The 13,478-nt window shown below is 46.0% G+C and overlaps 1 protein-coding gene across 2 annotated transcripts in view; it reads left to right on the forward strand.

The window, feature by feature from the left end:
* The first annotated feature begins 2,973 nt into the window (after positions 1–2,973).
* dcps (decapping enzyme, scavenger) overlaps positions 2,974–13,478 on the forward strand; it is a 96,423-nt gene continuing 85,918 nt past the window's right edge. Inside the window, exon 1 of one of the 2 annotated variants that reach the window (XM_085968161.1) lies at positions 2,974–3,209. In XM_085968161.1, the coding sequence (XP_085824287.1) occupies positions 3,015–3,209 (195 nt within the window). In that variant the 5' untranslated portion in view covers positions 2,974–3,014. The remainder of the gene's footprint in view (positions 3,210–13,478) is intronic. The other variant, XM_085968159.1, reaches the window with a different exon arrangement.

Here is a 13,478-nt window from a genome sequence, read left to right on the forward strand (position 1 = left end):
TTGTTTCTGGTTCCTGTACACTTCCTTATTTCATAACAGTAACGGGCAGAATCCTACAGTGACTTTCTGGCTGATTGTTTTATTTTGTTGCCGGTTGAACCTTCTTTAGTTTCCTCTCTCCCCACCCCCCCCCCCCCCCCCTGCTGGCCCAATCTTGTCTTCTCAGCATAGACTGGTGCTGGAGAAATTCCATTCCAGTTTGCCCTGGATGTTCCAAATATCACTTTAAGGGTGGGGGAGGTGCAGAAAGGGCAGACTACGACACCTGGTGAGCGTGCAACCACCAGGACACCTGGAGAACACACTGTATGGTGATGTAACAGTGCCGTTACCAATGTGGGGGGAGTGGTGTTCTGGGTGTCGAGCTGTGGAGGGGGTTTTGCATAACTCGTGGATCATACAGCTGACACAAGTTATTAAATTTACCTTCTCTCCCTCTTTTTGCTTTTGATTTTACAACCCCCCCCCCCAGATGAGCTGGCAATAGGATGACTCTTCCTTCAGCGCTTTCTGCTTACCTTGTTCCATTGCCATTTATCAGGCACAGTTAAGATTGTGAATTTACTATGGGAGAGGAGGGTTGGAATCTGTGAATAAATGCAAGTTGTTCATAGAATCATACAGCACAGAAGGAGGCCATTTGGCCCACCATGCCTGTGCCAACTTTTTGAAAGAACTGTCCAATTAGTCCCACTTTTTTCTTTTCCCTTACACCTGTAAATTTTCTTTCTGAAGTATTTATCCAATTCCCTTTTGAAAGTTACTATTGAATCTGCTTCCACCGCCCTTTCAGGCAGCGCGTTCCAGATTGTAAACACTCGCTGCGTAAAAACATTTCTCCTCATCTCCCCTCTGGCTCTTTTGCCAATTACCATAAATCTGTGTCCCCTGGCTACCGACCCTGCTGCCAGTGGAAACCATTTCTCCTTATTTACTGTTATTAGAACCCTTCATAATTTTGAACGCCTCTGTTAAATCTCCTCTGAACTTTCTCTGTTCTAACCATCCAATTGTTCTTCAGCAACTATCTGGATGGTCTATCACTACCAGTTAGTGACATAGGGTGCTTTTGGATCCTTGTCAGTCTCTCGGAGGGGCTAGCAAGGTTAAGCAGTGCATGGAGGCTTTGGGAGTGAGACGCTGGGTCTGAATTCCGAGACACTTTTAAAAATAGATTTTGTGCCTAGTGTATCAATTACTTATTTTGAGATGTTGTGAAAAAACAGACTGGATCAAAACTACCCTGGTGAATCCTGTGGTTTATGAAAATGTGACACAAAGTGAATTCGCCCTGAACTAGATAATTTCATTCACTTTGCTTCCAATTTCCACCCTTCCCTCAACTTCACATGGTCCATCTCCGACTCTTCTCTTCCCTTCCTCGACTTCTCCGTCTCCATCTCTGGGGATAGGTTATTGACAAACATTCACTGCAAGCCCAATGACTCCCACAGCTACCTGGACTACACTTCCTCCCACCCCGCTTCCTGTAAAGACTCTATTCCATTCTCCCAGTTTCTCCGTCTCCGCCGCATCTGCTCTGACGATGCCACCTTCCACACCAGTGCTTCCGACATGTCTTCCTTTTTCCTCAACCGAGGATTCCCCTCTACTGTGGTTGACACGGCCCTTGACCATGTCCATTCTATCTCCCGCACTTCTGCCCTCACCCCTGCCCCTCCTTCCCGGAACCACGATAAGAGTTCCCCTTGTCCTCACCTTTCACCCCACCAGCCTACACATTCAACTGATCATCCTCTGCCATTTCCACCACCTCCAGCGTGATCCCGCCATCTCCAGCGTGATCCCACCACCAAACACATCTTTCCCTCGCCTCCCCTTTCAGCATTCCGAAGGGACCGCTCCCTCTGCGACACCCTGGTCCACTCCTCTATCACCCCCAACACCCCTTCCCCTGGCACCTTCCTGTGCAAGCGCAGGAGATGCAACACATGCCCTTATACCTCCCCCCTTCCCACTGTCCAGGGCCCCAAACACCCCTTCCAGGTGAAACAGCGATTTACTTGTACTTCTTGCAATTTAGTATACTGTATTCGCTGCTCACGATGTGGGGAGACTAAATGCAGATTGGGCGACCGCTTTGCGGAACACCTCCGTTCAGTCCGTAAGGGGGACCCCGAGCTTCCGGTCGCCTGTCACTTTAATTCTCCGCTCCACTCCCACTCAGGCCTCACTGTCCTCGGCCTCTTACATTGTTCCACTGAAGCTCAAGGAACAGCACCTCATCTTTCGATTAGGCACTTTACAGCCTTCCTCCATAGCCTCAACATAGAGTTCAACAATTTCAGATCATAACATCGGCCCCTATCATCATATATATATATTTTTTATCCACGCTTTTTGTCTGTCTTTTTTTCTTCTCTCCCACGGGGCAGCTGTCTTTCATTCTGCCAGCGCAGTTTACACTTCATCTAGAGCCATCCTTTGTTTCTTAACCTGTCCTGTTACCATCTCTTTTTGCCTTGAATATCTCTTAATGTCTCTTAACCTCTCCTGCCTTCTATCCTATCACAGACCTCCCCTTTTGTTCTTTCATCCCCTGTCCCAGCCCCTACCCTTGCTTAAAAATCTGTTCCGTTTTCTGCTTTTTTCCAGTTCTGACGAAAGGTTAGCGGTCTGACGCGTTAACTCTGTTTCTCTCTTCACAGATGCTGCCTGACCTGCTCAGTATCTCCAGCATTTTCTGTTTTTATTTCAGATTTCCAGCATCTGCAGTATTTTTTTTTGAATCAAAATATCTCCTGGCCGAAGAGCCCATGTGTAAAGCAGCAGCTATGGCTGAGGGCAGGCTCTCACCCTCTCCTCCGGCAACAGGGGAGGCGGAGGGCGAGCTCTGCGCACGCGCCGCTGTCCCAGCTTGTTGACAACGATCGCCGGCGTCAAAACAAGACGCGCGCTGATTGGGCGTCTTCAGTGAAGCTGGCGCTCATTGGCCGCGGCGGTCAACGCTCCTGCCGATTGGCTGACGAGTAAAGGCGGGCGCTGGTTTGGAGATGGCGGAGAATGCGAAGGAGTGCGCGCCGGGGTCCGCGGAGAAGAAGCAGCGGCTCAGCGAGAGCGCCCCGGAGGCGGAGTCGCAGGAGGGGAAGGCGCCGGCCGAGCGGAGTGGCTTCACCTTCAACAGCTTCCGCATCGAGAAAATACTGAGAGAAAGCGCGCGCGACAAGACCATCTTCATTCACGGGAAGGTGAGGGGCGGGGCCAATAGTGGAGAGGGGGCGGGGCCGACAGTGGAGAGGGGGCGGGGCCAATAATGGAGAGGGGCGGGGCCAATTGTGGAGAGGGGCGGGGCCAATTGTGGAGCGGGGACAGGGCCAATAGCAGGGTGGGAGCGAGGCCAATAGCAGAGAGGGGGCAGGGCCAATTGTGGAGAGGGGGCGGGGCCGACAGTGGAGAGGGGGCGGGGCCGACAGTGGAGAGGGGGCGAGGCCGACAGTGGAGAGGGGGCGGGGCCGACAGTGGAGAGGGGGCGGGGCCAATAGTGGGCAGGGCTTTTCGGCAGAGCCTTACAGTTGTCACAACTGGAGGCGCAGAGATTATTACATTGGATATACAGCACAGAAACAGGCCATTTGGCCCATCCAGTCCATGTCAGCGTTTATAGAAACATAGAAGATAGGAGCAGGAATCGGCCATTCGGCCCCTCGAGCCTGCTCCGCCATTCAATGCGATCATGGCTGATCATCCAAATTCAGTACCCTGTCCCTGCTTTCTCCCCATACCCCTTGCTCCCTTTAGCCTTAAGAAATATATCCAACTCCTTCTTGAATATATTTAATGAATTGGCCTCAACTGCCTTCTGTGGTAGAGAATTCCACAGGTTCACCACTTTCTGGGTGAAGAAATTCCTCCTCATCTCAGTCCTAAATGGCTTACCCCTTATCCTTAGACTGTGACCCCTGGTTCTGGACTCCCCGGCCATCTGGAACATCCTTCCTGCATTTAGTCTGTCTAGTCCTGTTAGAATTTTATAAGTTTCAATGAGATCCCCTCTCATTCTTCTAAACTCCAGCGAGTATAAGCCCATTTGACCCAATCTCTCCTCATACGTCATTCCTGCCATTATGCTCCACTCGAGCCTCCTCCAGTCTTTCCTCATTTAAATCTATCAGCGTAACCCTCTATTCCCTTCTCCCTCATATGCTTGTCCAGGCTCCCCTTAAATGCATTTATACTATTCGCTTCAACCACTTCCTGTGGTAGCGAGTTCCACATTCTCACCACTCTCTGGGTAAAGAAGTTTCTTTTGAATTGGATTTCTTGGTGACTATCTTATATTGATGACCACTAGTTATGCTCTTCCTCACAGAGTAGACAGAAAGAGTGTTTCCACTTATCAAAACGTTTCATAATTTTAAAGACCTCTTATTAGGTCACCCCTTAGCCTTTTCTTTTCAAGAGAAAAGAGACCCAGCCTGTTCATCCTTTCCTCATATACCCGCGCATTTCTGGTATCATCTGTGTAAATCTTCTCTGCACCCTCTCCAGTACCTCTGTATCCTTTTTATAATATGGCGACCAGAACTGCATGCAGTATTCAAAGTGTGGTCTAACCAGGGTTTGATACAGGTTTAGCATAACTTACCTACTTTTCAATTCTATCCCACTAGAAATAAACCCTAGTGGTTGGGTTGCTTTTTTATGGCCTTTTTAACCTGTGTCACTACTGTCAATGATTTGTGTACTTGTACTCCGAGATCCCTTTGTTCCTCTGCCCCATTTAGATTCTTATTTTCCCAGTAATATGTGACCTTACTATTTTTCTTACCAAAATGTAATACCTCACATTCTGTGTTGAATTTCATTTGCCAATTATATGCCCATTCTGCAAGTTTATTAATGTCCTCCTGTAATTTGTTGCAGTCCTCCTCAGTATTGGCTTCCCCCCAATTTGGTGTCATCCGCAAATTTAGAAATTGTGTTTTGATTCCAAGGTCTAAATTGTTAATATAAATTGTAAACAACAGTGGTCCCAACAGTGATCCTTGTGGAACACCACTACCCACCTTCTGCCACTCTGAATAGCTACTCTTTACTCCTACTCTCTGCTTTCTGTCTTGAAGCCAGCTAGTTATTCATTCTGCTACTTGTCCACTGACTCCGCATTCCCTGACCTTATTCATTATGTGGTACCTTATCGAAGGCCTTTTGAAAATCTAGATAAATTACATCTACTGCATTACCCTTGTCTACTCTCTCTGTTACCTCTTCAAAAACTTCAATTCGGTTGGTCAAGCAAGACTTTCCATTTTGAAATCCATGCTGACTTTATTATTAGTATTTTTGGTTTCTAGATGTTCTTCTATTTTCTCCTTTAGTAGAGATTCCATTATTTTTCCTACCACCGATGTTAAGCTGACTGGTCTATAATTCCCTGGACATGTTCTATCTCCCTTCTTAAATATAGGTATTACGTTAGCTATCTGTCAGTTCTCTGGCACTACACCTTTTTCTAATGAATTACTAACTAAGTGTAGTAATAGCTCTGCTATTTCTTCCCTAGATTTTTAAAAAAATGCGCGGATCCATCTGGACCAGGGGTTTTATCCTCTGAGTTTCTTTAGTATATCTCCAACTTTTACTTTAAATGCAGTTAACTCATTACTAATCTCATCATCTGATGTCATCTCCACCTGTTCTATCTCCCTGGCAAATACTGAAGCAAAGTAATTATTTAATATCTCTGCCATCTCTATGGCTGCCTGTGGTATTCTCTCCATCCCTTAGTGGCCCTATTCCCATCTCGACCTTCCTTTTAAACAAGGATTGCGGAATGGGTGGGAATGTGAATAAATAGTTTGATAGATCACAGAAGGAGGCCATTTGGATCATCGTGCTCTTTGAAAGAGCTGTCCCACTCCCCAGCTCTTTCCCCATACCCCTGCAAATTTTCCTTTTCAACTGTACGTATATCCAATTCCCTTTTGAAAGTTACTATTGAATCTGCTTCCACCGCCCTTTCAGGCAGCGCATTCCAGATCACAACAACTCACTGCGTAAAATAATCTCCCCTCTGGTTCTTTTGCCAATTATCTTAAATCTGTGCCCTCTGGTGACCGACCCTCCTGCCAGTGGAAACAGTTGCTCCCGATCTACTCTATCAAAACCCCTCATCATTTTGAACACCTCTATTAAATTTCCCCTGAACTATCTGCTGTAAGGAGAACAACTCCAGTTTCTCCAATCTCTCCAGTCCCTCATCTCTGGTACTATTCTGATAAATCTCCTCTGCACCCTCAACTCCAATAGAGAATTTTTTTTAGTTACCAGCAAGCAATGCAGGCTAGTGCGGAGCTGAAGGTGTCCATCAGGATTTTGCACAGTGACGTGCAACTAGCGGTACTTACAATACGATATGGCGCGCTTGATCTTTTGGAATCCGTTCTCTTTGTAAAGCCTGCCATCAATGCCGAACATGAAGCGGAGATTCTGCGGGTAATCCTTCCGTTCCAGCTGCTCGTCCTTCCAGTAAACCTCCATTGCACACGCTCCAAGGCCTTGACATCCTTCCTAAAAGCTTCTATAGATATGTGAAGAGAAAAAGCTTGGTGAAGTCAAGCGTAGGTCCCTTACAGTCAGAATCAGGGGAATTTATAATGGGGAACAAAGAAATGGCAGACCAATTAAATACATACTTTGGTTCTGTCTTCACAAAGGAGGACACAAATAACCTCCCAGAGATGTTGGGGAACATAGGGTCTAATGAGAGGGAGGAACTGAAAGAAATCAGTATTTTGTAGGGAAATGGTGTTAGGGAAATTGACAGGATTGAAGGCCGATAAATCCCCAGGGCCTGATAATCTACATCCTAGGGTATTTAAGGAAGTGGCCCTAGAAATAGTAGATGCATTGCTGATCATCTTCCAAAATTCTATAGACTCTGGAACAGTTCCCATGGATTGGAGGGTAGCTAATGTTACCCCACTATTTAAAAAAGGTGGTAGAGAGAAAACGGGAAATTATAGACCGGTAAGCCTGACATCGGTAGTGGGGAAAATGCTAGAGTCCATTATAAAAGATGTAATAGCAGAGCACTTGGAAAACAGTGACAGGATCGGACAAAGTCAACATGAATTTACAAAAGGTAAATCGTGCTTGACTAATCTACTGGAATTTTTTGAGGATGTAACTGGTAAAATAGATAAGGGAGAAGCAGTGGATGTGGTGTATTTGGACTTTCAGAAGGCTTTCGATAAGGTCCCACATAAGAGATTAGCGTGTAAAGTTAAGGCACGTGGGATTGGGGGCAAGGTGCTGACTTGGATAGAGAACTGGTTGGCAGACAGGAAGCAAAGAGTTGGAATAAACGGGTCTTTTTCCGAGTGGCAGGCAGTGACTAGTGGGGTACCGCAGGGATCGGTCCTTGGACCCCAGCTATTCACAATATATATAAATGATCTAGACGAGGGAACTAGATGTAATATCTCCAAGTTTGCAGATGACACAAAGCTGGGTGGGTGTGTGTGCTGTGAGGAGGATGCCGAGAAACTCTAGTATGATTTGGACAGGTTGGGTGATTGGGCAGATGCATGGCAGATGCAGTATAATGTGGATAAATGCGAGGTTATCCACTTTGGTGTCAAAAACAGGAAGGCAGATTATTCAAGATTCAAGATTATTTTATTGCCATATGTAACTGGTACAATGGAATGCTTACTCCCCACTCACTCCCACAGTATAAGTATAAATATAAGAAGCAAAAGTAAAAACAAGTATAAATATAGAAACAATAAGCAAACAAGTATAGCAATGACAGTCCAAGTTGCAGGATATGATGAATAGTGCAAAAAGCCTCTGTTACCACTGGAAGTAATAGTTATGTAATATGATAAGTATATGGTAGTGTAATATAATATATATAAGTTAAAATGCAGTGTGCAATGTACAAATGAGTTATAAGTTCTATAAGTTATAAGTTAAGGTTGAGGTACAAGAGTCCTATGTGCACACAGTCCAGTGATCAAGAATGTTCTTGTGCGCTCACAGTTCATGTGATATACAGTTCCAGGGTGGGAGGGAGAATGTGACTATGGTATGTGGGGCAGTGCGGTTAGCAGTTCAGTAGGCGCACTGCCTGTGGGTAGAAACTGTTCTTGAACCTGCTGGTCCTGGTTCGAATGCTGCGGTACCGACGACCGGACCACAGGAGGGAGAACAGTTCGTGCCCAGGGTGATTGGGGTCCTGGATAATGGAGCGGGCCTTGTTCCGACACCTGGTCTGAAAGATCTCCACGATGGACGGAAGTGCACACCCGATGATCTTTTCTGCCGTCCTCACAACCCTCTGGCTGGCTTTCCTGTCCTGTGCAGTGGTGTTACCATACCACACGTTGACACCACCCGTCAGGACGCTCTCTATGGTGCCGCGGTAAAAGTTCACAAGCCACTGTGCTTATGTCACATTTCCTCAGGCACCGTAGAGGGTAGAGGCGCTGGTGTGCCTTTTTCAGCATGGCCTCAGTATTGTGGTTCCAGGCCAGGTCATTGGAGATCTGCAGTCCCAGGAATCGGAAGCAACTGACGACTTCCACTGGTGTCCCGTCTATGCTGATGGGGCGGTGGTTCCCTCGGTGGCTTCTGAAGTCCACGATGAGCTCCTTAGTCTTGCCAACGTTCAGGGCAAGATTGTTGTCATTGCACCATCTCATCAGCTGGACTATCTCATCTGCTGGACTATCTCATCTCTGTACTCCGTCTCGTCGTCGTTGCTTATCAGGGCGATTACTGTGGTGTCGTCGGCAAACTTGATGATCCGGTTGTTGCTGTGTATGGCTGTACAGTCATGTGTAAACAGAGAGTACAGCCGAGGACTATGATCTGAAAGGCAGTAGATTGGGAGAAGGGGAAGTGCGACGAGACCTGGGTGTCCTTGTGCACCAGTCGCTGAAGGTAAGCATGCAGGTGCAGCAGACGGATAAGAAGGCAAATGGTATGCTGGCCTTCGTAGCGAGAGGGTTCGAGTACAGGAACAAGGATGTCTTGCTGCAGTTGTACAGGGCCTTGGTGAGACCACACCTTGAGTATTGTGTGCAGTTTTGGTCGCCTTATCTGAGGAAGGATGTTCTTGCCATGGAGGGAGTGCAGCGAAGATTCACCAGACTGATACCTGGGATGGCAGGAATGACGTATGAGGAGAGATTGGGTCGATTGGGCTTAAACTCGCTGCAGTTTAGAAGAATGAGAGGGGATCTCATTGAAACTTATAAAATTCTAACAGGACTAGACAGACTAAATGCAGGAAGGATGTTCCCGATGGTCGGGGTGTCCAGAACCAGGGGTCACAGTCTAAGGATAAGGGGTAAGCCATTTAGGACAGAGATGAGGAGGAATTTCTTCACCCAGAGAGTGGTGAACCTGTGGAATTCTCTACCACACAAGGCAGTTGAGGCCAATTCATTAAATATATTCAAGAAGGAGTTAGATATATTTCTTAAGGCTAAAGGGATCAAGGGATATGGGGAGAAAGCAGGGACAGGGAACTGAATTTGGATGATCAGCCATGATCGCATTGAATGGCGGAGCAGGCTCGAGGGACCGATTGGCCTACTCCTGCTCCTATCTTCTATGTTTCTAAAGTTTGGTGCCCGGAATTGGACACAATACTCCAGTTGAGGCCTAACCTAAATTTAATACATAATGGTCAGGAGTTTTCCTCCGTGGGCAAATAATTTGAAGATGTCAAATTACGCCCCAGTATCCTCCCAATCGCATTAGAATACGGCTACATTTAAAATGGGCGTAAACCAGTGGAAACAATCAGAGCCCAAAGAAATACCGAACCCCCACCATATATTCTTTGGAGTCTTAAAATTTAAGTTTCAGCTCATTTCACCACCGGCACAGACACGATGGGTCGAATGGCCTACTTCTGTGCCGTTGATTTCTATGATTGATTCACTCACACCAAGCGCAGCGAGTTTAAGAACCTCAGTAATGCCAACTCTCACAATTTAATATCGAGACACGCGGTTTTTAATTAAAATCCCCCCCCCCCCGCTCGCGATACACCTAAAAAAAACTCGCGAGTTGAACGCTTGATTAATTCCAAACCAGAACTTCTATACAGAAAAAAACTAGCAAAGTCTGGGTGCCCTGCCCACCTCCTATATATAATGTTCCAGTTCCAAAGGGGGGCGGGCTCTCGTTACCTGGACACTGATTGACGGGTACGTTTCGATGGAATCTTTGCAAAACATAAATGAGGTGTGACGGTGCCAATAAGACGCTGACTGCCTGACGAGGGTTGCAAAATTCCGGGAATTTTTAAAAGAAACTTTCCATGGGGATTTTGAGTTTTTTTGCACACTGATGGTTTTTGTCTCTGACCCTTATATTATCTTTGTCATCAAAATGGACATACAAATAAAAACAGGCTTTCAAAACTTTATTTAGGTTATAATTTTGAACTTTATTGAACCCCCACATAAAAGACCCATCTAAAATAAAATAAAAAGAGTGTCAGCTTATTTAGCCTGTAATTTGTCCTTATTTTGTCCCTTTGAGTCTTCTACTCATGAGTCTTCTGAGTCTTCTACTCCTCATTGCTCCTCCTGATTCTCTGACTCTGGCTCTGATGTGTCCATTTCCTCCTCTGTGTCACTGTCTGGCTGTGTGGTGGACACTTCTGTATCTGGCTCAATAAGCTGTAGGTTCGCCCGGATAGCCACCAGTTTCTCCACTCTCTTGTTAGTCAACCTGTTGCGCACCTTTGCATGTGTATTCCCAAAAAGTGACCAGTTTCGTTCAGAGGCTGCTGATGAAGGTGGGATTTGGAGTATCACCGATGCAATGGGTGACAGGGCCTCAGATGCACAAAGTCCCTTCCACCAGGTATGTGCACTGATATGCTTGCATGATTCCCATATCCCGTCCCCATTCCAAAGACCTTGCTTGGTAGAGAACTTTGCCAGGCTTCCCAGAACTTTGCCCACGTCCAGATTGAGATGGTGTGAGAGGGTAGAAATCACACTGTAAGCGCTGTTGATCTGTTCTCCAGAAAGTATTGGTCTCCTAACATGCTTTGGGTCCAGCATGTATGCTGCAGCATGAATCGGCTTGACACAAAATTCTTGACGCGTCTGTATGAATTGAACAGTTGCCTTCTCCCCTGCTTTGAGCAGCAGGGATGTGCGTAGGGCAATGCTGATTTGTTCTTTTAAATCAGTAAAAAGCCTGAGAACATCTGACAAGACAGCGTCATCTCCTTCAATCTGAGCAATTGCAGATGCTACTGGTGAGAGTAGTTTAAGGCTGCTAACCACTCTCTCCCAAAACACATCATCCAGCAGTATTTTCTTGATGGTGGTTTCCATATCCCCAGACTGGGATATTGCCATTTCTTGCAGCGACTCCTTACCCTCCAGAAGGCTGTTGTACATTATGACAATGCCACCCCATCTAGTGTTGCTGGGCAGCTTCAGTTTGGTGTTCTTGTTCTTTGTCGTTTGCTTGGAGTTGTAGGTTGTTGCAACTACCTGTTTTCCCCTGACATACTTAGCAACTTACTTGGCTCTCTTGTACAGTGTTTCCATGGTTCTCAAACCCATGATGTCCTTGAGGAGCAGGTTGAGCCCATGAGCTGCGCACCCAATAGACGTAATATGAGGGTAGGCCTCCTCCACTTGAGCCCAAACAGCCTTCATATTCGCAGCATTGTCAGTAACTACTGCAAAGACCTTTTGTGATCCAAGATCATTGATGACCGCTTTCAGCTCATCAGCAATGTATGTGCCTGTGTGTCTGTTGTCCTTCATGTCTGTGCTCTTGAAGAACACTGGGAGAGGAGTGGAGACGATGTACTTTATGATGCCCTCCTCTCGTACATTTGACCACCCATCTGAGATAACTGCAACACAGTCTGCCATCTCTATTGTTTCTTTGAGCTTTCCTTGGACTCTGTTATACTCAGCCTCCAGCAAATAAGTAGACAAAGCATGTCTGGTGGGAGGACAGTATGCAGGGCGAATAACATTGAAAAATCTCTTCCAGTATACATTGGCTGTGAGCATGAGGGGTGAGCCTGTCGCATATACAGCTCGAGCAAGGCACTCATCTGCATTCTTCTGGCTATGGTTATCCATTGTATCAAAGAACCTTCCAAGTGGGCCAGGAGTTGCTGATGATAAGGAGCCTGATGCTGAATGTGAACCATCATCTTCTTGAATGGAAGCAGAGGAACTCTGGGCTGACTGCTGTGAGCTTTGAGTGAAGTTTTTGCATTTGGATAAATGCTGCTGCATCTTTGTGGCATTCTTTACATATGGCTTTGTACAGTGTTTGCACATGTACACAGTCTTTCCATCTTTAATGCCTGGGGTAAAATGCTTCCACACATCCGACGGTAAACGTGGCATTGTTCTATGCAGAGAAATAAAGGGCATTCGTCTCTGTGTCGAACAGCGGTCGATCAGCACGTTTGCAACAGGGTGATGCTCCATGTGATGGAAGCATGACCTGTGCACGCACGACGCTACATCACCAATAGAGGGAGCCAATCGCTCATCCAACCAATTGGGACACATTTGTTCACAGTCACACACAAAACTTGTAATTATTAAAACAAGCCAAGTAAGAAGATAAACATATATTGATTAAGAAATTCCTTAATAATTAAGATTCCATCTCTGTTAGTAATTTTAAGAGAGGACCTGTGGAAAAAAGAAATGAATGAAATACAAAAAAAAAATGTTATGCTAGCATGTGCTTTTTTGGGCAAAATTCCCAAGCAAACTTTCCACCCCTTCGCAACCCTATGCCTGACTCTGCAGAATGGTCATGGGGGGAGGGGACAAGGCTAACTGGTTCAAAACTACAAGGTATGCAACAGAAGGCTTCCTTTAATCATGTGTGAAATCCAAAAACCAAGCTGTGAGCGGAGTTGTAGCAAAAAGGGGAAACAGTTTATGAAGGTAGGTGCAGAAAATATGAACACTAATTCCTGCACAAAGGTCACCGCATAGAAGAAATAGTGTATTGAAAAATTCTAATGTGGAATCTGGCATCAGACGTTAAATTTCTTAAATTGTCTTCTTTATTTTGGCTGAAATTGCACGTAGTATATGGAGCTGGGTTTTCAAGGTGAGGAGAGCAGCAAGAGGTGGAGGGGTTAAGAAAGGGAGTTCCAGAGAAAGAGACGAGGTTCTGCCACCAATGGTGAGGTGAAGGGACTGGGAACGCACAAAAGCCCGGAGTCCAAAGGCTAAAGGATGCAGGAGGGGGTATAAAACTGGAGGAGGTTGCAGAAGGTTGGGTTGAGGTTGTGAAAGGATTTGAAGATACCGACAAAGATTCTAAATTTAAAAAGTGTTGGGCATCACGCAGCCAGAGTTAGTTTGTGATAATGGGTGAACAGGACTGAGTGCAGAAAAGAATAAGAGTGGCTAAGGGTTGGAGGAGTCAGAAATTCAGGAGGTTGGAGAGTCAGAGCCAGAAAGAGGGCTTTGGAGAAAAATATTCTT

Source organism: Somniosus microcephalus, chromosome 26 (genome assembly GCF_052327205.1).
Source record: "Somniosus microcephalus isolate GS21.2 chromosome 26, FLI_Smic_1.0, whole genome shotgun sequence".
NCBI lineage: Eukaryota > Metazoa > Chordata > Chondrichthyes > Squaliformes > Somniosidae > Somniosus > Somniosus microcephalus.